General features: G+C 41.8%; 1 protein-coding gene across 3 annotated transcripts in view; it reads left to right on the top strand.

Annotated features, from left to right (window-relative positions):
- LOC139544465 (calmodulin-regulated spectrin-associated protein 1-B-like) overlaps positions 1–26,000 on the top strand; it is a 112,371-nt gene that overhangs the window by 11,366 nt on the left and 75,005 nt on the right. For all 3 annotated transcript variants that reach the window (XM_071351591.1, XM_071351589.1, XM_071351592.1), the window contains exon 3: positions 5,066–5,328. In XM_071351591.1, the coding sequence (XP_071207692.1) occupies positions 5,066–5,328 (263 nt within the window). The remainder of the gene's footprint in view (positions 1–5,065; positions 5,329–26,000) is intronic.

Genomic DNA, 26,000 nt, shown 5'->3' with positions numbered 1-26,000 from the left:
AGCCACTCCTTAGTTGCCCTGGCTGTGTGTTTCGGGTCGTTGTCATGCTGGAAGACCCAGCCACGACCCATCTTCAATGCTCTTACTGAGGGAAGGAGGTTGTTGGTCAAGATCTCGCGATACATGGCCCCATCCATCCTCCCCTCAATACGGTGCAGTCGTCCTGTCCCCTTTGCAGAAAAGCATCCCCAAAGAATGATGTTTCCACCTCCATGCTTCACGGTTGGGATGGTGTTCATGGGGTTGTACTCATCCTTCTTCTTCCTCCAAACACGGCGAGTGGAGTTTAGACCAAAAAGCTCTATTTTTGTCTCATCAGACCACATGACCTTCTCCCATTCCTCCTCTGGATCATCCAGATGGTCATTGGCAAACTTCAGACGGGCCTGGACATGCGCTGGCTTGAGCAGGGGGACCTTGCGTGCGCTGCAGGATTTTAATCCATGACGGCGTAGTGTGTTACTAATGGTTTTCTTTGAGACTGTGGTCCCAGCTCTCTTCAGGTCATTGACCAGGTCCTGCCGTGTAGTTCTGGGATGATCCCTCACATTCCTCATGATCATTGATGCCCCACGAGGTGAGATCTTGCATGGAGCCCCAGACCGAGGGTGATTGACCGTCATCTTGAACTTCTTCCATTTTCTAATAATTGTGCCAACAGTTGTTGCCTTCTCACCAAGCTGCTTGCCTATTGTCCTGTAGCCCATCCCAGCCTTGTACAGGTCTACAATTTATCCCTGATGTCCTTACACAGCTCTCTGGTCTTGGCCATTGTGGAGAGGTTGTAGACTGTTTGATTGAGTGTGTGGACAGGTGTCTTTTATACAGGTAACGAGTTCAAACAGGTGCAGTTAATACAGGTAATGAGTGGAGAACAGGAGGGCTTCTTAAAGAAAAACTAACAGGTCTGTGAGAGCCGGAATTCTTACTGGTTGGTAGGTGATCAAATACTTATGTCATGCAATAAAATGCAAATTAATTACTTAAAAATCATACAATGTGATTTTCTGGATTTTTGTTTTAGATTCCGTCTCTCACAGTTGAAGTGTACCTATGATAAAAATGACAGACCTCTACATGCTTTGTAAGTAGGAAAACCTGCAAAATCGTATATGACTGTAACTGTATATGTGTATATGTATGAATGTTTATATATATATACACTGCTCCAAAAAATAAAGGGAACACTTAAACAACACAATGTAACTCCAAGTCAATCACACTTTTGTGAAATCAAACTGTCCACTTAGGAAGCAACACTGATTGACAATACATTTCACATGCTGTTGTGCAAATGGAATAGACAACAGGTGGAAATTATAGGCAATTAGCAAGACACCCCCAATAAAGGAGTGGTTCTGCAGGTGGTGACCACAGACCACTTCTCAGTTCCTATGCTTCCTGGCTGATGTTTTGGTCACTTTTGAATGCTGGCGGTGCTTTCACTCTAGTGGTAGCATGAGACGGAGTCTACAACCCACACAAGTGGCTCAGGTAGTGCAGCTCATCCAGGATGGCACATCAATGCGAGCTGTGGCAAGAAGGTTTGCTGTGTCTGTCAGCGTAGTGTCCAGAGCATGGAGGCGCTACCAGGAGACAGGCCAGTACATCAGGAGACGTGGAGGAGGCCGTAGGAGGGCAACAACCCAGCAGCAGGACTGCTACCTCCACCTTTGTGCAAGGAGGAGCAGGAGGAGCACTGCCAGAGCCCTGCAAAATGACCTCCAGCAGGCCACAAATGTGCATGTGTCTGCTCAAACGGTCAGAAACAGACTCCATGAGGGTGGTATGAGGGCCCGACGTCCACAGGTGGGGGTTGTGCTTACAGCCCAACACCGTGCAGGACGTTTGGCATTTGCCAGAGAACACCAAGATTGGCAAATTCGCCACTGGCGCCCTGTGCTCTTCACAGATGAAAGCAGGTTCACACTGAGCACGTGACAGAGTCTGGAGACGCTGTGGAGAACGTTCTGCTGCCTGCAACATCTTCCAGCATGACCGGTTTGGCGGTGGGTCAGTCATGGTGTGGGGTGGCATTTCTTTGGGTGGCCGCACAGCCCTCCATGTGCTCGCCAGAGGTAGCCTGACTGCCATTAGGTACCGAGATGAGATCCTCAGACCCCTTGTGAGACCATATGCTGGTGCGGTTGGCCCTGGGTTCCTCCTAATGCAAGACAATGCTAGACCTCATGTGGCTGGAGTGTGTCAGCAGTTCCTGCAAGAGGAAGGCATTGATGCTATGGACTGGCCCGCCCGTTCCCCAGACCTGAATCCAATTGAGCACATCTGGGACATCATGTCTCGCTCCATCCACCAACGCCACGTTGCACCACAGACTGTCCAGGAGTTGGCGGATGCTTTAGTCCAGGTCTGGGAGATCCCTCAGGAGACCATCCGCCACCTCATCAGGAGCATGCCCAGGTGTTGTAGGGAGGTCATACAGGCACGTGGAGGCCACACACACTACTGAGCCTCATTTTGACTTGTTTTAAGGACATTACATCAAAGTTGGATCAGCCTGTAGTGTGGTTTTCCACTTTAATTTTGAGTGTGACTCCAAATCCAGACCTCCATGGGTTGATAAATTTGATTTCCATTGATAATTTTTGTGTGATTCTGTTGTCAGCACATTCAACTATGTAAAGAAAAAAGTATTTAATAAGAATATTTCATTCAGATCTAGGATGTGTTATTTTAGTGTTCACTTTATATTTTTGACCAGTGTATATGTGTGTGTGTGTGTGTGTGTATGTATTTATATAGATATACATTACCGTTCAAAAGTTTGGCGTCACTTAGAAATGTCGTTGTTTTTGAAAGAAAAGCTAATATTTTGTCCATTTAAAATAACATCAAATTGATCAGAAATACAGTGTAGACATTGTTAATGTTGTAAAGGACTATTGTAGCTGGAAATGGCTGATTTTTAATGGAGTATCTACATTTATCAGCAACCATCACTCCTGTGTTCCAATGGCACATTGTGTAAACTAATCCAAGTTTATCATTTTAAAAGGCTAATTGATCATTAGAAAAGACTTTGCAATTATGTTAGCACAGCTGAAAACTGTTGTTCTGATTAAAGAAGCAATAAAACGGGCCTTCTTTAGAGTAGTTGAGTATCTGGAGCATCAGCATTTGTGGGTTCGATTACAGGCTCAAAATAGCCGGAAACAAAGTACTTTCTTCTGAAACCTGTCAGTCTATTCTTGTTCTGAGAAATTAAGGCTATTAAGTGCGAGAAATTGCCAAGAAACTGAAGATCTCGTACAAACAGAACAGAGCAAATTGGCCCTAACCAGAATAGAAAGAGGAGTGGGAGGCCCCAGTGCATAACTGAGCAAGAGGGCAAGTACCTACAGTTGAAGTCGGAAGTTTACATACACTTAGATTGGAGTCATTAAAACTAGCTTTTCAACCACTCCACAAATTTCTTGTTAACAAACTATAGTTTTGACATGTCGTTTAGGACATCTGCTTTGTGCATGACACAAGTAATTTTTCCAACAATTGTTTACAGATAGATTATTTCACTTATACTTCACTGTATCACAATTCCAGTGGGTCAGAAGTTTACATACACAAAGTTGACTGTGCCTTTAAACAGTTTGTAAAATTCCAGAAAATTATGTCATGGCTTTAGAAACTTCTGATAGGCTAATTAACAACATTTGAGTCAATTGGAGGTGTACCTGTGGATGTATTTCAAGGCCTACCTTCAAACTCAGTGCCTCTTTGCTTGACATCATGGGAAAATCAATGAAATCAGCCAAGACCTCAGAAAAAACATTGTAGACCTCCACAAGTCTGGTTCATCCTTTGGAGCAATTTCCAAATGCCTGAAGGTACCACGTTCATCTGTACAAACAGTAGTACACAAGTATAAACACCATGGGACCACACAGCCGTCATCCTGCTCAGGAAGGAGACGTGTTCTGTCTCTTAGAGATTAAGGTACTTTGGTGCGAAAAGTGCAAATCAATCCCAGAACAACAGCAAAGGACCTTGTGAAGATGCTGGAGGAAACAGGTACAAAAGTATCAAAATCCACAGTAAAACAAGTCCTATATCGACATAACCTGAAAGGTCGCTCAGCAAGGAAGAAGCCACTGCTCCAAAACCGCCATTAAAAAGCCAGACTACGGTTTGCAACTGCAAATGGAGGCAAAGATCGACAAAGATGTCCTCTGGCTTGATGAAACAAAAATAAAACTGTTTGGCCATAATGACCATCGTTATGTTTGGAGGAAAAAGAGGGAGGCTTGCAAGCCGAAGAACACCATCCCAACCATGAAGCACGGGGGTGGCAACATCATGTTGTGGGGGTGCTTTGCTACAAGAGGGACTGGTGCACTTCACAAAATAGATGGCATCATGAGGGAGGAAAATTATGTGGATATTTTGAGGCAACATCTCAAGACATCAGTCAGGAAGTTAAAGCTTGGTCGCAAATGGGTCTTCCAAATGGAGAATGACCCCAAGCATTCTTCCAAAGTTGTGGCAAAATGTCTTTTGGACAAGAAAGTCAAGGTTTTGGAGTGGCCATCACAAAGCCCTGACCTCAATCCTATAGAAAATGTGTGGGCAGAACTGAAAAAGCATGTGCGAGCAAGGAGGCCTACAAACCTGACTCAGTTACACCAGCTCTGTCAGGAGGAATGGAACAAAATTCACCCAACTTATTGTGGGAAGCTTGTGGAAGGCTACCTGAAACGTTTGATCCAAGTTAAACAATGTAAAGGCAATGCTACTAAATACTAATTGAGTGTATGTAAACTTCTGACCCACTGGGAATGTGATGAAAGAAATCAAAGCTGAAATAAATCATTCTCTCTCCTATTTTTCTGACATTTCACATTCTTAAAATAAAGTGGTGATCCTAACTGACCTAAGACAGGGTATTTTTAATAGAGTGAAATGTCAGGAATTGTGAAAAACTGAGTTTAAATATATTTGGCTAAGGTGTATGTTATCTTCCAACTATATCTAACAACTATTTTAATTTAACTTGACTGTATCTCTTTTTCTCTCTCTCCACCTTCCTCTGCATCCCTCCCTCCTCCAGACCACATCCCAGAAGATCTATGTGACCCCTTCTACACGGACCAGTATGAGCAGGAGCACATCAAGCCGCCCGTCATCAGACTGCTGCTGTCCGGGGAGCTGTACTGCCGTGTCTGCGGCCTCATCCTGAAGGGCGAGCAGGCCTCAGCGCTGCAGTCCCACCTGTCTGTCATCCAGGCCCTCTCCCGGAAAGGCATCTACGTCCTGGAGAGCGACAACAACCCAGTCTCCGACGGTGACCTGGACTGTAGCCCCATCAAGATGGTGAGTAGAACGTACTGGGCTGGATAGAGAGTTGTAGTTGGGGGATTACGGGTTTGAAGTTAAGGACTGGGAAAGCTTGATGTGGGAGGGTATGTCTGCGTCCATATTTGGGTCTGGCTTTTGGAGTTGTTTCATTTATCTCCCCCACAGTTTTATTGATTCAAATGAAGTAACCCTAATAAAATGTTGGTTTGTATACCAAATAGGGAATATCAAGAACGCAGCAGCTATGCCTGGTGGTTTTTACAACAGTAAATGTGGTGCTACAGTGACAGTATTGTAAATCCTGTCAGCAGTAGGGGAACAATTGGGACAGGAAGGCCATCTATCTGCCTTGACCCTGCTTCTGGCCAAATTAGCAGCACAGCCACCAGCACTGTGTGTGTTAGTAAGAATTGTAACACATCGTGTACGTGTGTTTTTGTTCTACTATACTTTAGGGGTGAAACCCGGGTTTGGTACGTATTGCGGTTTTTGAGTCATGGTTCGGTTTCGGTACAACGGGAAAATGAAATGCCAAAAGTTACCTCTTAACTTCTCTGCGCTACGGATCCCTTTAGCGGGATCATTTTCCTAAACAACCGCTGAATTGTAGGGCGCAAAATATTACTAAAAATATTTATAATCATGCAATCACAAGTGAAATATACCAAAACACAGCTTAGCTTGTTGTTAATCCACCTATCGTGTCAGATTTTTTAAATATGCTTTGCAGCGAAAGCAATCCAAGCTTTTGTGAGTGTATCAATCAATGCTACAACAGCTAGCCCCAAATTAGCATGGTCACGAAAGTCAGAAAAGCAATAAAATCAATCGCTTACCTTTCATAATCTTCGGATGTTTGCACTCACGAGACTCCCAGTTACACAATAAATGTTATTTTTGTTTGATAAATATTACTTTTATAACAAAACAACGCCATTTGGGTTGCGCGTTATGTTCAGAAAACCAAAGCCTCGTTCCGTTCGATGAAAATTCCAAAAAGTATCCGTAATGTTCGTAGAAACATGTCAAATGTTTTTTATAATCAATCCTCAGGTTGTTTTTAACAAACATAATCGATAATATTTCAACCGGACCGTAACCTATTCAATAAAAGAGAGAAAGAAAATGGAGAGCTACCCCTCTCGCGCGCAGGAACTAATCACCTGACTAGTTTTGAAAAATCTCGCAAATTTTTCAAAATAAAAGTCTGAAACTATGTCTAAAGCCTGGTTACAGCCTGAGGAAGCCATTGGAAAAGGAATCTGGTTGATACCCCTTTAAATGGAAGAAAGACGGGCCAGGGAACACAGATAAAAAAATAAAAAAATAATAACTTCCGGGTTAGATTTCCTCAGGTTTTTGCCTGCAGAATCAGTTTTGTTATACTCACAGACAATATTTTGACAGTTTTGGAAACTTTGGAGTGTTTTCTATCCTAATCTGTAAATTATATGCATATTCTACGATCTGGACCTGAGAAATAGTCCGTTTACCTTTGGAACGTTATTTATAAAAAATTAAATAAAAAAATAAAATAAAAATCTGACCCATAACGTCAAGAGGTTAACTTCTTTGGGCTCAACTCCCGTTAACGGGATCGATTTGACATCATCCGGTGAAATGGTGCCAAATAAAATAAATAAATATTAGAAATATTGAACTGTCTTACATTCAGAAGTGCAACACACCAAATTAAAGCTTAACTTCTCATTAATCTAGCCACCGTGTCAGATTTCAAAAATGCTTTACGGAGAAAGCAAACCATGCGATTATCTTAGGACAGCGCCCAGCATACCAACACATGAAAATCAGATTTCAACACGCCAGGCTCAACACAAAAGTCAGAAATAACGATTAATTCATGCCTTACCTTTGAAGAACTTCTTCTGTTGGCACTCCAGTATGTCCCATAAACATCAGAAATTGTCCTTTTGTTACATTAATTCCGTCGTTATATCTCCAAAATGTCAATTTATTTGGCGCGTTTGATTCAGATAAACACCGGTTCCATCTTGCCCAGCATGACTACAAAATATCTAATAAGTTACCTGTAAATGCTGTCCAAACATTTGAAAAACTTTCCTAACACAACTTTAGGTATTTTTTTACGGAAATAAAATAACATTTAAGACGGGATAAACAGTGTTCAATACCGGATAAAAACAACGTGAAGCGCATGACCTGGAGCGCCTATCAAAACATTAGAGTGCACTAGGCTGGACCCTCGTTCTGAACTGCCGTACTTAATTTCTCTAAAGAAAAACATCAACCAATTTCTAAAGACTGTTGACATCCAGTGGAAGCGATAGGAACTGCAAGCAAGTGCCGTATAAATCTAGATACACATAGAAAACCCATTGAAAACACTGTCACCTCAAAAAAAAAATCCTGGATGGTTTGTCCTCTGGGTTTCGCCTACCAAATAAGTTATTTTATACTCACAGACATAATTTTAACAGTTTTAGAAACTCTAGAGTGTTTTCTATCCAAATCTATTATATGCATATCCTAGCTTCTGGGCCTGAGTAGCAGGCAGTTTACTCTGGGCACGTTTTTCATCTGTACGTCAAATACTGCCCCCTAGCCTTAAGAAGTTTTAATAACCATTTTGCTTCAGCTGGCCACCTGTTTAGAAGGATCATCTCTGAAAATTGAAAAATCCTTTAGTCCTTTAGTCACCTAAACAGATTGTAGAGAATGATGATTAACAGACTGACATACTTTATTTTAATTTCAACCCTTTAATGTCTATGATGTACTAAGTACTTTGCTAAGGATTGATGTTAAAAAACCACAACATAGGGACTGATTCGGTTGTTCCCTTCATACTGCAGCTCTCTGCCCCACTTATTGCAGAACCAATTGTTTTTGGTGTTATCCCTACGATCTGGAAAGCAGCCAATGTCCTCCCCTTACATAAAGGAGGAGATCCTTATGACTTAGATAACTACCGTCCAATTTCCAAATGATCTTGCCTTTCCAAAGTTTTAGAATCCATGAACAACTTTCAGCTAAATAGTTTAACTTCTCACTCTATTTTTAATGTGCACCAATCCGGTTTTAGACCTGGACATAGCACAGCTTCAGCTGCTCCGCTTATTTTAGATTTGTTAAATTGCTTGGATCATAAAAATCATTGTGCTACCTTGTTTATAGACCTTTCCAAGGCCTTTAATACCATTTACTGTACCATGAGAATACAGGGGGTGCTATTTTCCCATTAGCATAATTTGCTCTACAGATTAAACTGCCTCTTATTCAATTATTGCTCTTACTATATGCATATAAATAATACCATTGGAAAGAAAACAATCTCTAGTTTCTAAAACCGTTTCAATTTTGTCTCTGAGTGATACAGAAGTCATTTGACAGCACTTTCCCTGACCAAGAAGAAAAAAGCAAGATGTGTTATGCCAGCTTCAACGCTCTGCCTATATATGGTCGTGCCCCCTATGACCCGAAACACACCTCATTGGCCTTCCTCTGGGTGACAAGAGGACGTCAGAGGAAAAATATCTTGTTTATCTGGGACTGACGTGAAATGAGAGCTAATTCTTTGGCGTGACCGACAACTTCCGGTTCTCTATATCGTGCGACTTGGAGCTGCGATTGTCTTCTGTTGTACGGCCATTATTATCTCCGTCTCGAAGTTTGTTTGATACATGTGACCAGATCATCGTAATGTATGTTTTTTCAATATAGTTTAATCAGATTATTTGAATTTTTTCGGGAGTTTTGCGGTGTTCCGTTGTCTGATTTTATTATCGTTTGAGAAATCCGTGCCACTCGACCAGTACCTGTGCTAAATGGAGTGGGAAAGGAACCATTCTGAACGCAACCAACGACTCATCTTGACAAAGGACACTTTGATCAACATTCTGATGAAAGATCAGCCATAGTAAGACCCAATTTACGATGTTATATCATATCTGTTGTGCATGTGAACTGGCCGTGGGCGCCCAGCCGAATCTGCCTGGTATAGCTATGCTAATTTAGCGCTACATTTTGTTTTCGTTATAAAACATTTAATAAATCTGAAATATTGTTTGGATTCACCAGATGTTGGGCTTTCTATCTGTACGCTGTGTATTTTTCTGAAATGTTTTAAGATGAGTAATTCGTTATATGACGTTGGTCTCTGTAATTGTTCTGGCTGGGTCAGCACTATTTCAGATTGCAGCTGCAATGTAGAACTGTGATTTATACCTGAAAAATGCACATTTTTCACAAAAAAAACTATGCTATACCATAAATATGTTATCAGACTGTCATCTTATGAAGTTGTTTCTTGGTTAGTGGCTATATATATTTTTATTTAGTCGAATTAGTGATAGCTACTGACGCAGGAAAAAACTGTTGGGAGTAAAGAAATCGTGTCCTTTGCTAACGTGGTTAGCTAATAGATTTACATATTGTGTCTTCCCTGTAAAACATTTTAAAAATCTGAAATGGTGGCTTTATTCACAAGACCTGTATCTTTCATCTGGTGTCTTGGACTTGTGATTTAATGATATTTAGATGCTACAAGTTACTTGTGACGCTATGCTAGCTATGCTACTCAGTGGGGGGGTGGTGGGGGGTGCTCCCGGATCAGGGTTGGTGACTCGTTAGAGGTTAACTGAAATAGGCCTGGATCAGGCTTCTTGCAAGTGGTTTGACAATTGTCAGACAGGACTCAATGTGTGATCTCTGGTGTTTCCTGGATATTACAAAAGGTGTACCGCAGGGGTCGGTACTTGGACCAGTTCTCTTTAATATTTATATAAATAATATTGGTCTATTTGTTAAAACTTGTAATATTCATCTGTATGCAGATGACACTTGTGTATGCCGTTGCCCTAACGGTTGACCAGGCTATGTTAGAGCTGCAATCTGACATTGTTAACTTACAGAAAGCCCTGGTTGATTTAACATTTTTACTTAATGCGGGCAAGACTAAATGCAGGTTTAAAACTTCTACTACATAAGCTTCCAACTTGCCTAATTTCATTGCTAACGTATAAAATAATGCACTTCCAAACCCGTTCACAGGATTGGTTAACTATTGAGGTCCCTCTGGTCTCGACCAATTTAGGTGAATCCTCCTTTAATTTTAGTGCCCCGCATTGTTGGAATAACCTACAAAATTCCTTGCGTCTTGATTCCCTGGTGCCACTAGGGCAGTTTAGGACTCTGGCGTTGAATGAATTAATTGCAGTTTCGATTGATGGTAGTGTTTTATTTGTTGAAATTGTGGTGTTGAGGTTGTCTTGTGGTTATTTGTATTTTTGTTTTAATTGTAATGTAAATGTTCTTCCTGTTGTGAGAATTGTTGTACTCAGGGTACCATTTGGAATGAGACCTTGGTCTCAATTGGGCAACACTGAAAACATACAAGTTCATACATTTTCTCCACTGCGGATTGGGGGGTGCTCTCTCAGTTGTTTCCTGAAGTCCACGATCAGCTCCTTCGTTTTGTTGACATAGAGGAAGGAGGTATCTTTTTTTAGTACTTTTTTTTCTGCCAGACAATTCTCTCAAGATTCTATTTGATCTGTGGCAAACCTGTGACCGCAACATTTATTGCCACTCGTGGCAAACAGTTTACCAGAAGCCGTTTCTGGTAGTGATGCACCGATATGACATTTTTGACCGATACCGATATCCGATATTGTCCTTGCCAAAAAACGAAACCGATAATTAAAATGTTTGCGGCCTTTTAAGCATTCTAGTGCAGTTAAATAGGTAACGCACACACATGGATGCAGCGGTCTAAGGCACTGCATCTCAGTGCAAGAGGTATAACAACAGTCCCTGGTTCGAATTTAGACTGTATCACATCCGGCCGTGTTTGGGAGTCCCATAGGGCAGCGCACAATTGGCCCAGCGTCGTCCGGGCCATCATTGTAAATAAGAATAAGAATTATATTGATATTCCCGCGGAGATGGTAGATGGTCTGCAACAGTTTATTGAAGTTGTCAGCACCTATCTCACACACAATGTTTTCCCTTCACTATTTAATGAAGTTATCAGTTCTTATAGTGGGAATGTAGGACGGCCAAAACTAGAAATTACTCGTGACACCCTTCAAAGTATACTGGATACTGCTTTTCCTCTGGCTGACATGCATGGCATTTAAATGTATCGTCACTAATACAGATTTGTTTCTTTTGAGCATTCCAGATTCAGCAGGTGGAGGACCTGCTTTATCAGGAGGATAATCTGAAATCTGGAAACACTGACAATGGGGTCATTGTTCCTGATATCCCATGCCCCGTCTACTGAGAATCTTGCTGTGCTGCAACATCAAGTGAACCCTACCACTGACTCCTCATCTTTTGGTCAGGACATGTACATGCATGCTCTTCGATTAGTTATGAGTCTCCAGCCTTTTTAGGTGCAGTCCTCCCACACTATGTAGGATATTGTTTTAGCCCCAGTGCCAAAAAAAAAAAAATCTAATAATTGTTGAAAAAGAAAACACCACCTTTTAACTGGTATGATGTAAACAAACTGTTTCAGTTAAACTTATTGTAAACGGATGGTATTTATTTCCACACAGCAGCTTTGTTAAATAACACTCCTCTCTAAAAACAAACCCAACATTTGAACACATAAAACTGATAAATACCATGTAACAATCAACATTATATAGTACAACAGTGTCAAAACAATCACGTGTGAATAATTGTAACATATTCACGGCACTACCATTGGGCATACAGCGAACAGGTTCCAAGTGCAGAGGTGAACCTATAGTACGTTCTAATAATGCAGTGATCTATAAAACACTATCCAGTTACAGAAGAGTTCAATAATCCATAGGTGTCATATGGCTCCTGAGGTGACTTTCTCCCCCCATATAATTTATCGAGCTGTCACCTTTACAGTTAGTGTACATGCCATCCAGTGTCTTAACATGAAAATCAAAATCAGGCAGTGACATAACAATGCTAAAGTGACACAGAGCTCAGTGAACGGTGGTTAGTACAATTCTGTAAACACTAATACAGTAGATCCACAAATACAAAACTTTGTTGTGTCAAAATATAAAAATGAGCAACTGCAGCAGCAACTGAAAAATCCCTTAAATGTACATTTAAATAAAACCTTCCATCCCTCGCTGCATACAAATAACATAACCTTGGGTAATCAACAGGACGTCGACAGTATTATTGTACAACAGCACAAAATTCCAGTCCAACAGAGTGGCACTGTCTCTCAGTGTAATCTTCATAATTTCTGAGCTCCAGAGGTTAAATTGGAGACCACTGAATAAGCAGTGGTTTCTTCCTTAGTCCGGCCTGGATTAGCTCCAGCTCTTCAGTTGTGGATGGGGTCATTTCAGAGTTTCGACTCATAAAAAAAAAAATATATATATACAGTGGGGAGAACAAGTATTTGATACACTGCCGATTTTGCAGGTTTTCCTACTTACAAAGCATGTAGAGGTCTGTAATTTTTATCATAGTTACACTTCAACTGTGAGAGACGGAATCTAAAACAAAAATCCAGAAAATCACATTGTATGATTTTTAAGTAATTAATTTGCATTTTATTGCATGACATAAGTATTTGATCACCTACCAACCAGTAAGAATTCCGGCTCTCACAGACCTGTTAGTTTTTCTTTAAGAAGCCCTCCTGTTCTCCACTCATTACCTGTATTAACTGCACCTGTTTGAACTCGTTACCTGTATAAAAGACACCTGTCCACACACTCAATCAAACAGACTCCAACCTCTCCACAATGGCCAAGACCAGAGAGCTCTGTAAGGACATCAGGGCTGAAATTGTAGACCTGCACAAGGCTAGGATGGACTACAGGACAATAGGCAAGCAGCTTGGTGAGAAGGCAACAACTGTTGGCGCAATTATTAGAAAATGGAAGAAGTTCAAGATGACGGTCAATCACCCTCGGTCTGGGGCTCCATGCAAGATCTCACCTCGTGGGGCATCAATGATCATGAGGAAGGTGAGGGATCAGCCCAGAACTACACGGCAGGACCTGGTCAATGACCTGAAGAGAGCTGGGACCACAGTCTCAAAGAAAACCATTAGTAACACACTACGCCGTCATGGATTAAAATCCTGCAGCGCACGCAAGGTCCCCCTGCTCAAGCCAGCGCATGTCCAGGCCCTTCTGAAGTTTGCCAATGACCATCTGGATGATCCAGAGGAGGAATGGGAGAAGGTCATGTGGTCTGATGAGACAAAAATATAGCTTTTTGGTCTAAACTCCACTCGCCGTGTTTGGAGGAAGAAGAAGGATGAGTACAACCCCAAGAACACCATCTCAACCGTGAAGCATGGAGGTGGAAACATCATTCTTTGGGGATGCTTTTCTGCAAAGGGGACAGGGCGACTGCACCGTATTGAGGGGAGGATGGATGGGGCCATGTATCGCGAGATCTTGGCCAACAACCTCCTTCCCTCAGTAAGAGCATTGAAGATGGGTCGTGGCTGGGTCTTCCAGCATGACAACGACCCGAAACACACAGCCAGGGCAACTAAGGAGTGGCTCCGTAAGAAGCATCTCAAGGTCCTGGAGTGGTCTAGCCAGTCTCCAGACCTGAACCCAATAGAAAATCTTTGGAGGGAGCTGAAAGTCCGTATTGCCCAGCGACAGCCCCCAAACCTGAAGGATCTGGAGAAGGTCTGTATGGAGGAGTGGGCCAAAATCCCTGCTGCAGTGTGTGCAAACCTGGTCAAGAACTACAGGAAATGTATGATCTCTGTAATTGCAAACAAAGGTTTCTGTACCAAATATTAAGTTCTGCTTTTCTGATGTATCAAATACTTATTTCATGCAATAAAATGCAAATTAATTACTTAAAAATCATACAATGGGATTTTCAGGATTTTTGTTTTAGATTCCGTCTCTCACAGTTGAAGTGTACCTATGATAAAAATTACAGACCTCTACATGCTTTGTAAGTAGGAAAACCTGCAAAATCGGCAGTGTATCAAATACTTGTTCTCCCCACTGTATATATATCAAAATGTTTTTATTGTTGAACATGGAAAATATGTTTGTGTACTAACACTACTTTTTAAGCTGCTGGCTACACTACTTGGCCATCTCGTTTGGAACGGTTGGGTTAGTAGTCATTCCCTGACTCTGTCCCTGTCTGGGTTCTTCAACTGACCGGAAAAGCATTGAGAAAAAAGTCTACGCTGCTACAGTCACAGCATGCTGGCCATGCTGGGATGAGGGATTAGTTAGAATTAAGTTAGTCATTGTTACCAACAATCAATTCAGATCAAGCATGTATAGCCTAGTTTTATCTAGACAATACATGCGTTTATAATTTTTTTTAAATAAGAAAACTAGGTGTACCAAATTGCTTGACCAGTGCAAGAGGTCAGTACAAACAAAAAAATATGAATCTTCAAATGCATAGCTAGCTGGCTTTACTTTTGTAAGTGTTGTGAGTGAGTAACGTTACACACCTCAGAATGTGAAGATGATCTTGGTTGATTTGGCATATGGATTTGTTAAGGCTAACGTTGTCCCACTATAGTAGATACTACCTAGCCATAGTTACAGAGTAATACAGCCCCAATTATCCTACAAATACATGGCTGTACAACACAAGTGTACCGGCCAGATGAGACAGTTGAAGTCGGAATTTTACATACACTTAGGTTGGAGTCATTAAAACTGTTTTTTCAACCACTCCACAAATTTCTTGTTAACAAACTATCGTTTTGGCAAGTCGGTTAGGACATCTACTTTGTGCATGACAAGTAATTTTTTCAACAATTGTTTACAGACAGATTATTTCACATATATTTCACTGTATCACAATTCCAGTGGGTCAGAAGATTACATACACTAAATTGACAGTGCCTTTATTAAACAGCTTAGAAAATTCCAGAAAATGTCATGGCTTTAGAAGCTTCTGATAGGCTAATTGACATAATTTGAGTCAATTGGAGGTGTACCTGTGGATGTATTTCAAGGCCTACCATCAAACTCAGTGCCTCCTTGCTTGACATCATGGCAAAATCTAAATAAATCAGCCAAGACCTCAGAAAAAACATTGTAGACCTCCACAAGTCTGGTTCATTCTTGGGAGCAATTTCCAAATCCCTGAAGGTACCACGTTCATCTGTACAAACAGTTGTACGCAAGTATAAACACCATGGGACCACACAGCCGTCATACCGCTCAGGAAGGAGACGCGTTCTGTCTCCTAGAGATTAACGTACTTTGGTGTGAAAAGTGAAAATCAATCCCAGAACAACAGCAAAGGACCTTGTGAAGATGCTGGAGGAAGTATCTATATCCACAGTAAACCGAGTCCTATATCGACATAATCTGAAAGGTCGCTGAGCAAGGAAGAAGCCACTGCTCCAAAACCGCCATAAAAAAGTCAGACTACGGTTTGCAACTGCACATAGGGACAAAGATCGTACTTTTGGAGAAATGTCCTCTGGTCTGATGAAACAAAAATAGAACTATTTGGCCATAATGACCATCGTTATGTTTGGAGGAAAAGGGGGATGCTTGCAAGCCGAAGAACACCATCCCAACCGTGAAGTACGGGGGTGGCAACATGTTGTGGGGGTGTTTTGAAGCCTCGTTTTTGCTTTCAGGACAATTATATTTGATTGAAAATAAAAAAAGTTTTGCTCTCGACAAAAAGACACAAATGTACCTCCATACACTTGGTCATCTGGGCTGGCCTCTCACATTTGACTCGTGAGCACAAAGTATTCTATGAATTATAAATTCCTTTTAACAATCAGTTTTCGAAACACAACAAATCTTTCAACATGTACCTGACAAGACCCGACTACTGGTCAAGCTTGGTGTGTTGCTTGGTGTGTCTACAGTCCAATGTATTAATGTGTGATCCCGAGGACCTCTCAGAGTGTATAAAAAAGTTGGTGTTTGCAGAATACTCACTGAGTATAAGGCTTTTATGTTCTTCTCTAACTTCAGGCTATAGTCAAGTCATCCAAAAGCAAGAGCGTTTCCTGGTCCTCCGCAGCAAAACAAAGGGTAAAAGGGAAAGGGGGTACATAATCAGTTGCACAAATGAATGCATTAAACATGTTTTTCTACCTTGCTGGCTCTGGAATTCGAACTAGCAACCAAACAGTTACTGGCCCTTGACCTCTGCATTTAAGTACAGAAATAAAGAAATGTTAGAAACATAGCTAGCTAACTAGACGAACTTGGCTACATCAAATTTAAGGTAAACTCTAACGTTAGCTAGCTAACTGAATTTGCAACCATCCTTCTCAACTTCACAAGTCTGACTAAAGCTGCCCCTGTCAGAAATCATTGAAAACCAGTACAGTAACACTAGCTAACTCAAAAATCACCATGCAAGCATTAGATAAGCCTACCAAATAGCTTGGTTAAATTAAGCCAGATGGAGAATAAGTCAAAGCTAGCTATGATAACTTAGCTAGCCAGCTAACGTTAGCTAACAAGTGAAACAGTGTCCGAGACAGTCCAGAAGAAGTGTCAGACTTAGCTAGCTACCGTTACAGACACTGACATAGTTAGCTAGGTTGACAAATAACATACATTTTGTTATATTCCACGACAACACTTCAGTAAACTAGAATACTCGCGAGCATGGTCGCTAGCTTGCAAACGTTACCACAGCTAGAAATATTAGCATAGGAAATGGCTAGCTAGCTAACGGTTGTGAGCTAACTAATGCACAAGCTAACATTAGCTAACATAGCTAGCTACCTAATTATGATAGGACAACCTATTTAACCTGAATGACCATCAAAATCATAATTCACAACATTTGTTACTTACTGTTTCCACTGTTTTCAGTCAGCCAACGCAAACTTAGTCTGCCAAAATTTTTTGACAGACTAAGTTTTCCACTCATCAGTCACATTATTCTGGTGTACTTCACACGTTGGTGGGTGGAGAATTAACCCACTGGCTGGGTCAAATAGTCATAGCCCAACCTTAATAGCCCAGCACCAACAACCCAACCTTGCTGTACTTACAGAAAACCCAATGCCTTCAACCCAGCAATTGGGTCATCCAAACAACCCAACATTTCTTTGAGTGTAATTTACATCTTAAAGCCATGCATGCAAGAAGCCTTGACCTGTCTGGTGAACACATATATCTCTGTTCTCAGTTTGATTGAAGGCCGAAACCTTTATTTTTGTAACTGATTGAGAAGGAACAACATGATCAAGACGAGCTAGCTACTAGTTTTTATTTATTTAACTAGGCAAGTCAGTTAAGAACAAATTCTTATTTACAATGATGGTCTACCGGTGAACAGTGGGTTAACTGCCTTGTTCAGGGGCAGAAGGAGAGATTTTTACCTTGTCAGCTCAGGGATTCGACTCAGCAACCTTTCGGTTACTGGCCCAACGCTCTAACCACTAGGCTACTGTCGTAGAAAATCACTTCAAATATAACTCTTACAAGAACTTTGTGAACTCAAATAAGATTTTTAATACAAATTGTATCACAATCTGGAATGTCCGCGGAACACACCCTGCGGCACACACACCGCGGAACACCCCCCCTTCCCAGAGCCTTAGCTCCTATATTTATACACACATAGCACTATGTCCATCCCTTATGCAAATGAAGTCTCCCTTCTCAAGTCATTCGCCACCACTATCCTCTAGTTCAAGCTTCCCGCTTGTTCACGCCCAATAACGCCCACATCTGCTCTCAGCTAGACTACAATGGTGGCCGGACCCTCCATCCTAGTGTGTCAGCATAATGTGTCAATGTACTCTTTGTTTTGTTTGCCTTTATTGGAATCAGCAGATTCAGCCCTATAGGCCTTCTTTTTAGAAGCAGCTGACTATGGATCCCTCTATCTTTAGTGTGTCAGCATAATGTGTCAATGTACTCTTTGTTCAGTTTGCCTTTATTGGAATCAGCAGATTCTGTACTATACGCCTTCTTTTTAGAAGGAGCTGACTATGGGTCCTTTTTATCATTAGTGTGTCAGGTCAGCAGACCATGTGTCTCCCCCTTTCATTAATGTGTCCAATTGTCTTAGGCATATTTCTCTGGTATGTGTCTTATTGGAATTGTCAGACTATATGTCTCTTCTACCATTAGCATCCAGTTGCCTTATGTTACTACTACACTACCTGCAGCCCCAGTTTAAAGCAATGAAAGATCTAATTGTTACAAAGAATGAATGTATGGGCTACATTTATGAGAATTAATATTTGCATTTACTTACCTTATCAATCTTGAAAATGATACACTAATTTATCACTCAAAAACAGTTATGAGTGAGTGCAACACAAACATATTTCCAGGGTGTTGATGCATCCTCCTCCCAATACAGCCTCTCCCAACCCCACGGGTAGGACAAGGGTATCAATCTTCAAAAGTTAGGTTTTGCTTTGATGTCAAATCAACTCATATTGTTGCTAGCTAGCTGCCTTAGCTGTTGTGCTAGGTAACATGCTATTGAACTGTGATACTAGCATATTGAAATGCATATTGGTACCAAAAGACAGCAACGTATTCACCAAAAAATGTGTTTAGGCAAATCATTAGTTAGCTAGCTAACGGTAGCTACCTTGACATGAATTGTGCAAATATATAATAGCTAACATTAGCTAGCTAAGCGTTAGCCAGTCAATCAGATTTAAACTGGTATCAACAAAATGTGTTTCACTCTATCCCATAAAACATGACATTGCTAACTAGACATCATTTAGCTCATAACATGTTAAAGTTTAATAACTTAGACACTCACCGGACAACTTTGGTAGATACTGTAGCTAGCTAGATAGCTTGCTTTCCATTTTCCAACATCATCAACGGTTACTGGTCTTGGAACTCATGTGCTCACCAGAAACTAGGGATGCACGATACATCGGTGAACATATCGGAATGTCTAGCTTAACACCGATGTCAAAGCTACCGTGCATACCTATATAACGCAGGTACATGACGTAATGACGCCACGTAAAATGATGCGCTACACGATGCAACACAGCATTCATAGCCTAGTCCACACAATGTCTGCTGTGTGGATCGAGAAGTGAACAAGTCGAACAGTTATTTGAAAGAGTAAGAAAATTTCAGCGAGACAACTCAAAGGCGAAATCCATTAAAACCAGTTATGGACAGGGGGCAGTGTTTCCACTTTGAACGAATTGCGTACCCAAACGGAATTTCCTCCTACTCTGCCCCAGAAGGTAATACATGCATATTATTATTACTATTGTATAGAAAACACTCTGAAGTTTCTAAAACTGTTTGAATTATGTCTGTAAGTAGAACAGAACTCATTTGGCAGACAAAAACCTGAGAAGACTTCCACACAGGAAGTGAGAACTCGATTTTCAAAACAGTGCCAAATGATACCCATTCTAGTTATGGAAAAGCAAACACTTCCTAGGGCTTCCACTAGATGTCACCGTCTTTAGATTTTAGTCTTATGATTCTACTATAAAGGAGGGGCTCATAGGAGCTATTTTAGTGAGTGGTCGTCAGAAATCTCAGTCTCGTTCCAATGCTCTTTCTTCAGACAATGAAATTCTCCGGTTGGATCCTTATTGATGATTAATGTAAAACACATACTAAATATGGATTGCAAACATCATTTGACCTGTTTCTACGACCTGTAACGGAACTTTTTGAGTTTTTGTCTGGAGGGATTGCTCGTGCGTCATGAAAATGGATTCGTGGGCTGAACATGCTAACAACAAGTGGCTAAATTATGGGCTTTATGGAACTTTTCTGTCATTTCTGTCGAACTGGGAATCCTGGGAGTGCCTTCTGATGAAGTTATTCGAAGGTAAGTGCATATTTTGTGTTTTTGTAGCTTCTGTTGACGCCAAAATGGCGACTATTTATTTGGCTGGATTGTGCTCTGAGCGCCGTTCTCAGATAATTATTTTTCCGTAAAGTATATTTTGAAATCTGACACAGCGGTTGCATAGAGGATAAGTTTTAATAAGTCTTTAATTTTGTGAATAACACTTGCATCTTTTATCAATGTTTATTATGAGTATTTCTGCAAAATCACCGGATGTTTTGGAATCAAAACATTACTGCACGTAATGCGCCAATGTAAACTGAGATTTGTTTTAAGATATATATGCACATTATCGAACAAAACACACAATACATGTATAACATGATGTCCTATGACTGTCATCTGATGAAGATAATCGAAGGTTAGTGATTCATTTTAACTATATTTCTGCTTTTTCTAACTCCTATTGTTGGCTGAAAAAATGGCTGTGTGTGTTTTTGACTTGGCTCTGACCTAACATAATCATATGTTGTGCTTTCACTGTAAATTATTTTTGAAATCGGACACCATGGGTAGATTAACAAGATGTTTATCTTTCATTTGCTGTATTGGACTTGTTAATGTGTGAAAGTTAAATATTTCTAAAAATATATTTTTGAATTTCGCGCGCTGCCTTTTCAGTGGAATGTTGTGGGTGTTCCGCTAGCGGAACCCCGGGGCTAGAAAGGTTATAGCCAAGATAATGGAATTCATTGCCCTTGACAATCAACCGTTCTCTGTCGTGGGTGATGTTGGCTTTCGCCGACTGATCGAGCACCGGTACACACTACCAAGTGCGCTAATTTTCAGATGTTGCCCTATCGGAGTTCCACAGTAATAGCGTCTCTGCTATTAGCTTCACGACATACATATTATGGAACGCCGTTTGGGTCTTTGTGAGTCAAAAAAGATACAGTTGCACTGTCAAAGCTGAACAAAAAAGTCTACAAACAAGCAAACCCCGGACACAAACGATGTGTTTACAATACCTCGTTGGTAATAAAGCATAATTTGTTCTGGGGTATATAGCTTTAGCTTGGTACCTAGCTACAGTGAGGGAAAAAAGTATTTGATCCCCTGCTGATTTTGTACGTTTGCCCACTGACAAAGAAATTATCAGTCTATAATTTTAATGGTAGGTTTATTTGAACAGTGAGAGACAGAATAACAACAAAAATATCCAGAAAAATGCATGTCAAAAATGTTATAAATTGATTTGCATTTTAATGAGGGAAATAAGTATTTGACCCCTTCTCAATCAAAAAGATTTCTGGCTCCTAGGTGTCTTTCATACAGGTAACGAACGGAGACTAGGAGCACACTCTTTAAGGGAGTGCTCCTAATCTCAGTTTCTTACCTGTATAAAAGATACCTGTCCACAGAAGCAATCAATCAATCAGATTCCAAACTCTCCACCATGGCCAAGACCAAAGAGCTCTCCAAGGATGTCAGGGACAAGATTGTAGACCTACACAAGGCTGGAATGGGCTACAAGACCATCGCCAAGCAGCTTGGTGAGAAGGTGACAACAGTTTCTGTGATTATTCGCAAATGGAAGAAACACAAAAGAACTGTCAATCTCCCTCAGCCTGGGGCTCCATGCAAGATCTCACCTCGTGGAGTTGCAATGATCATGAGAACGGTGAGGAATCAGCCCAGAACTACACAGGAGGATCTTGTCAATGATCTCAAGGCAGCTGGGACCATAGTCATCAAGAAAACAATTGGTAACACACTATGCCGTGAAGGACTGAAATCCTGCAGCGCCCGCAAGGTCCCCCTGCTCAAGAAAGCACATATACATGCCCGTCTGAAGTTTGCCAATGAACATCTGAATGACTCAGAGGACAACTGGGTGAACGTGGTGGTCAGATGAGACCAAAATGGAGTTCTTTGGCATCAACCCAACTTGCCGTGTTTGGAGGAGGAGGAATGCTGCCTATGACCCCAAGAAACCATCCCCACCGTCAAACATGGAGGTGGAAACATTATGCTTTGGGGGTGTTTTTCTGCTAAAGGGACAGGACAACTTCACCGCATCAAAGGGACGATGGACGGGGCCATGTACCGTCAAATCTTGGGTGAAAACCTCCTTCCCTCAGCCAGGGTATTGAAAATGGGTCGTGGATGGGTATTCCAGCATGACAATGACCCAAAACACACGGCCAAGGCAACAAAGGAGTGGCTCAAGAAGAAGCACATTAAGGTCCTGGAGTGGCCTAGCCAGTCTCCAGACCTTAATCCCATAGAAAATCTGTGGAGGGAGCTGAAGGTTCGAGTTGCCAAACGTCAGCCTCGAAACCTTAATGACTTGAAGAAGATCTGCAAAGAGGAGTGGGACAAAATCCCTCCTGAGATGTGTGCAAACCTGGTGGCCAACTACAAGAAATGTCTGACCTCTGTGATTGCCAACAAGGGTTTTGCCACCAAGTACTAAGTCATGTTTTGCAGAGGGGTCAAATACTTATTTCCCTCATTAAAATGCAAATCAATTCATAACATTTTTGACAAGCGTTTTTCTGGATTTTTTTGTTGATATTCTGTCTCTCACTGTTCAAATAAACCTACCATTAAAATTATAGACTGATCATTTCTTTGTCAGTGGGCAAACGTACAAAATCAGCAGGGGATCAAATACTTTTTTCCCTCACTGTAGCACCAATACAACCAGCCTGAAAACAATGACCAGTAGAAACTGCAGTCATTTTCATTATTCTTAGCAAGGATTTAGGAATCCTTGTGACTAAGTATTAGCTAGGTTGCCACTTGTTGTTCGCCTATGGAAATTGAACTTTATTTCATGAAAATAAATAGCTAGCCAGCTACTTAACCCTGTTGCCCAAAGCTAACGTTATAAGCAGCTGGCTAGTGATGCTCGACCGGACCGGGTTATGTGTTGTGAAGCTGGCCACAATAAGGATTAGGCACAATAATGGAATTTGCAGTTTGCCTTCAAAATAAAAATATTTAATTCACAGTAATGCAAATTAATACAAATAGTAGAATTATGCCTTACTTTTATTCTGAAGACTAACCGCATAGTCCAGTATTGTGGCTAAACCTTATTGTGGCTAGCTTCACATAGATGGGTCCGACCACCATTAATCAAATAAGAACTGTCTAATATATTAGGGTTATTTTAGATGACACCTAGCTACAGTGGGGCAAAAAAGTATTTAGTCAGTCACCAATTGTGCAAGTTCTCCCACTTAAAAAGATGAGAGAGGCCTGTAATTTTCATCATAGGTACACTTCAACTATGACAGACAAAATGAGAAAAAGAAATCCAGAAAATCACATTGTAGGATTTTTAATGAATTTATTTGCAAATTATGGTGGAAAATAAGTATTTGGTCAATAACAAAAGTTCATCTCAATACTTTGTTCTATACCCTTTTTTGGCAATGACAGAGGTCAAACGTTTTCTGTAAGTCTTTACAAGGTTTTCACACACTGTTGCTGGTATTTTGGCCCATTCCTCCATGCAGATCTCCTCTAGAGCAGTGATGTTTTGGGGCTGTTGCTGGGCAACACGGACTTTCAACTCCCTCCAAAGATTTTCTATGGGGTTGAGATCTGGAGACTGGCTAGGCCACTCCAGGACCTTGAAATGCTTCTTACGAAGCCACTCCTTCATTTCCCGGGCGGTGTGTTTGGGATCATTGTCATGCTGAAAGACCCAGCCACGTTTCATCTTCAATGCCCTTGCTGATGGAAGGAGGTTTTCACTCAAAATCTCACGATACATGGCCCCATTCATTCTTTCCTTTACACGGATCAGTCGTCCTGGTCCCTTTGCAGAAAAACAGCCCCAAAGCATGATGTTTCCACCCCCATGCTTCACAGTAGGTATGGTGTTCTTTGGATCTCACTCTAGTGGTAGCATGAGACGGAGTCTACAACCCACACAAGTGGCTCAGGTAGTGCAGTTCATCCAGGATGGCACATCAATGCGAGCTGTGGCAAAAAGGTTTGCTGTGTCTGTCAGCGTAGTGTCCAGAGCATGGAGGCGCTACCAGGAGACAGGCCAGTACATCAGGAGATGTGGAGGAGGCCGTAGGAGGGCAACAACCCAGCAGCAGGACCGCTACCTCCGCCTTTGTGCAAGGAGGTGCACTGCCAGAGCCCTGCAAAATGACCTCCAGCAGGCCACAAATGTGGTTTGCTGACAGACACAGCAAACCTTTTTGCCACAGCTCGCATTGATGTGCCATCCTGGATGAACTGCACTACCTGAGCCACTTGTGTGGGTTGTAGTCTCCGTCTCATGCTACCACTAGAGTGAGAGCACCGCCAGCATTCAAAAGTGACCAAAACATCAGCCAGGAAGCATAGGAACTGAGAAGTGGTCTGTGGTCACCACCTGCAGAATCACTCCTTTTTTGGGGGTGTCTTGCTAATTGCCTATAATTTCCACCTTTTGTCTATTCCATTTGCACAACAGCATGTGAAATTTATTGTCAATCAGTGTTGCTTCCTAAGTGGACAGTTTGATTTCATATAAGTGTGATTGACTTGGAGTTACATTGTGTTGTTTAAGTGTTCCCTTTATTTTTTTGAGCAGTGTATTTCAAGGCCTACCTTCAAACTCAGTGCCTCTTTGCTTGACATCATGGGAAAATCAAAAGAAATCAAGACCTCCTTAGGAGTGTAACAGTATAGCTTCCGTCCCTTTCCTCGCCACTACCTGGGCTCGAACCAGGGACCCTCTGCACACATAGATAACAGCCACCCTCGAAGCATCGTTACCCGTCGCTCCACAAAAGCCGCGGCCCTTGCAGAGCAAGGGGAACAACTACTTCAAGGTCTCCGAGCGAGTGACGTCACCGATTGAAACGCTATTCGCGAGCACCCTGCAAACTAGCTAGCCATTTCACACCGGTTACATTTAGATACAAGCATCATGAAACCTCCATGTGGTTTCTTCTTTCAGACTCTATGAAATGATGACCTCTTCCTAAATATTTGGTCAAACGAATAATTGTGTATGGTTTCCTAGAAAAAAGGGTGGCTCAATATGACCCGGGTTATCACTCAACCAACTAGTGTTAGTGTTAGATAGTGTTGCATCTGTGAAATCCACATGTATTGATCATATCTTCACAAATGCTGCAGAGCTTTGCTCCTAAACAATGTCAGTTCCAATTGTTGTGACCATAACATGGTGGCAATAACAAGGAAATCCGAGGAACCAAAGGCAGGGCCTAAAGTTTATTTCTAAGAGATCATACAAAAATAAATTCTCAGGACTCTAAAAAATGTATGTTGGCCTGATGTGTATGAGGAAGTGAATCCAGATGCAGCACTTGGAGTATTTGTACAATTATTCTTACCAGTTGTTGACAAGCATGCGTCTGTAAAGAAACAGCTTGGATGTCAGCCCACCACCTCAAGCTCAACCTCGACAAGACGGAGCTGCTCTTCCTCCCTTGGAAGGCCTGCCCACTCCCAAGTCCACAGTGTCCCCCTCCCAGAGTGCAAAGAACCTTGGCGTGACCCTAGACAACACCCTGTCGTTTTCTGCAAACAAAAGCAGTTCCTGCTCTTCAACATCCGTAGAGTACGAGCCTAGCTCACACAGGAAGCAGCGCACGTGCTTATCCAGGCACCCGTCTGGACTACTGTAACTCGCTGTTGGCTGGGCTCCCAGCTTGTGCCATCAAACCCCTGCAAGTTATCCAGAACGCTGCAGCCCACCTGGTGTTCAACCTTCCCAAGTTATCACGTCAACCCGCTCCTCCACACACTCCACCGGCTTCCAGTCAAAGCTTGCATCTGCTACAAGACCATGGTTACTTGCCTACCGGAGCAGCAAGATGAACTGCCCCTCCCTACCTTCAGGATATGTTCAAACCCTACACCCAACCCGAGCACTCCGTTCTGCCACCTCTGGTCTCTCGGCTCCTGTTCAGCCCAGTCAAAGCACTTCTCTG

The sequence above is a fragment of the Salvelinus alpinus genome, chromosome 18 (assembly GCF_045679555.1).
Source record: "Salvelinus alpinus chromosome 18, SLU_Salpinus.1, whole genome shotgun sequence".
NCBI lineage: Eukaryota > Metazoa > Chordata > Actinopteri > Salmoniformes > Salmonidae > Salvelinus > Salvelinus alpinus.
Note: the sequence above shows the minus strand (reverse complement) of the source record. Positions and strands in the feature narration are given on the sequence as shown.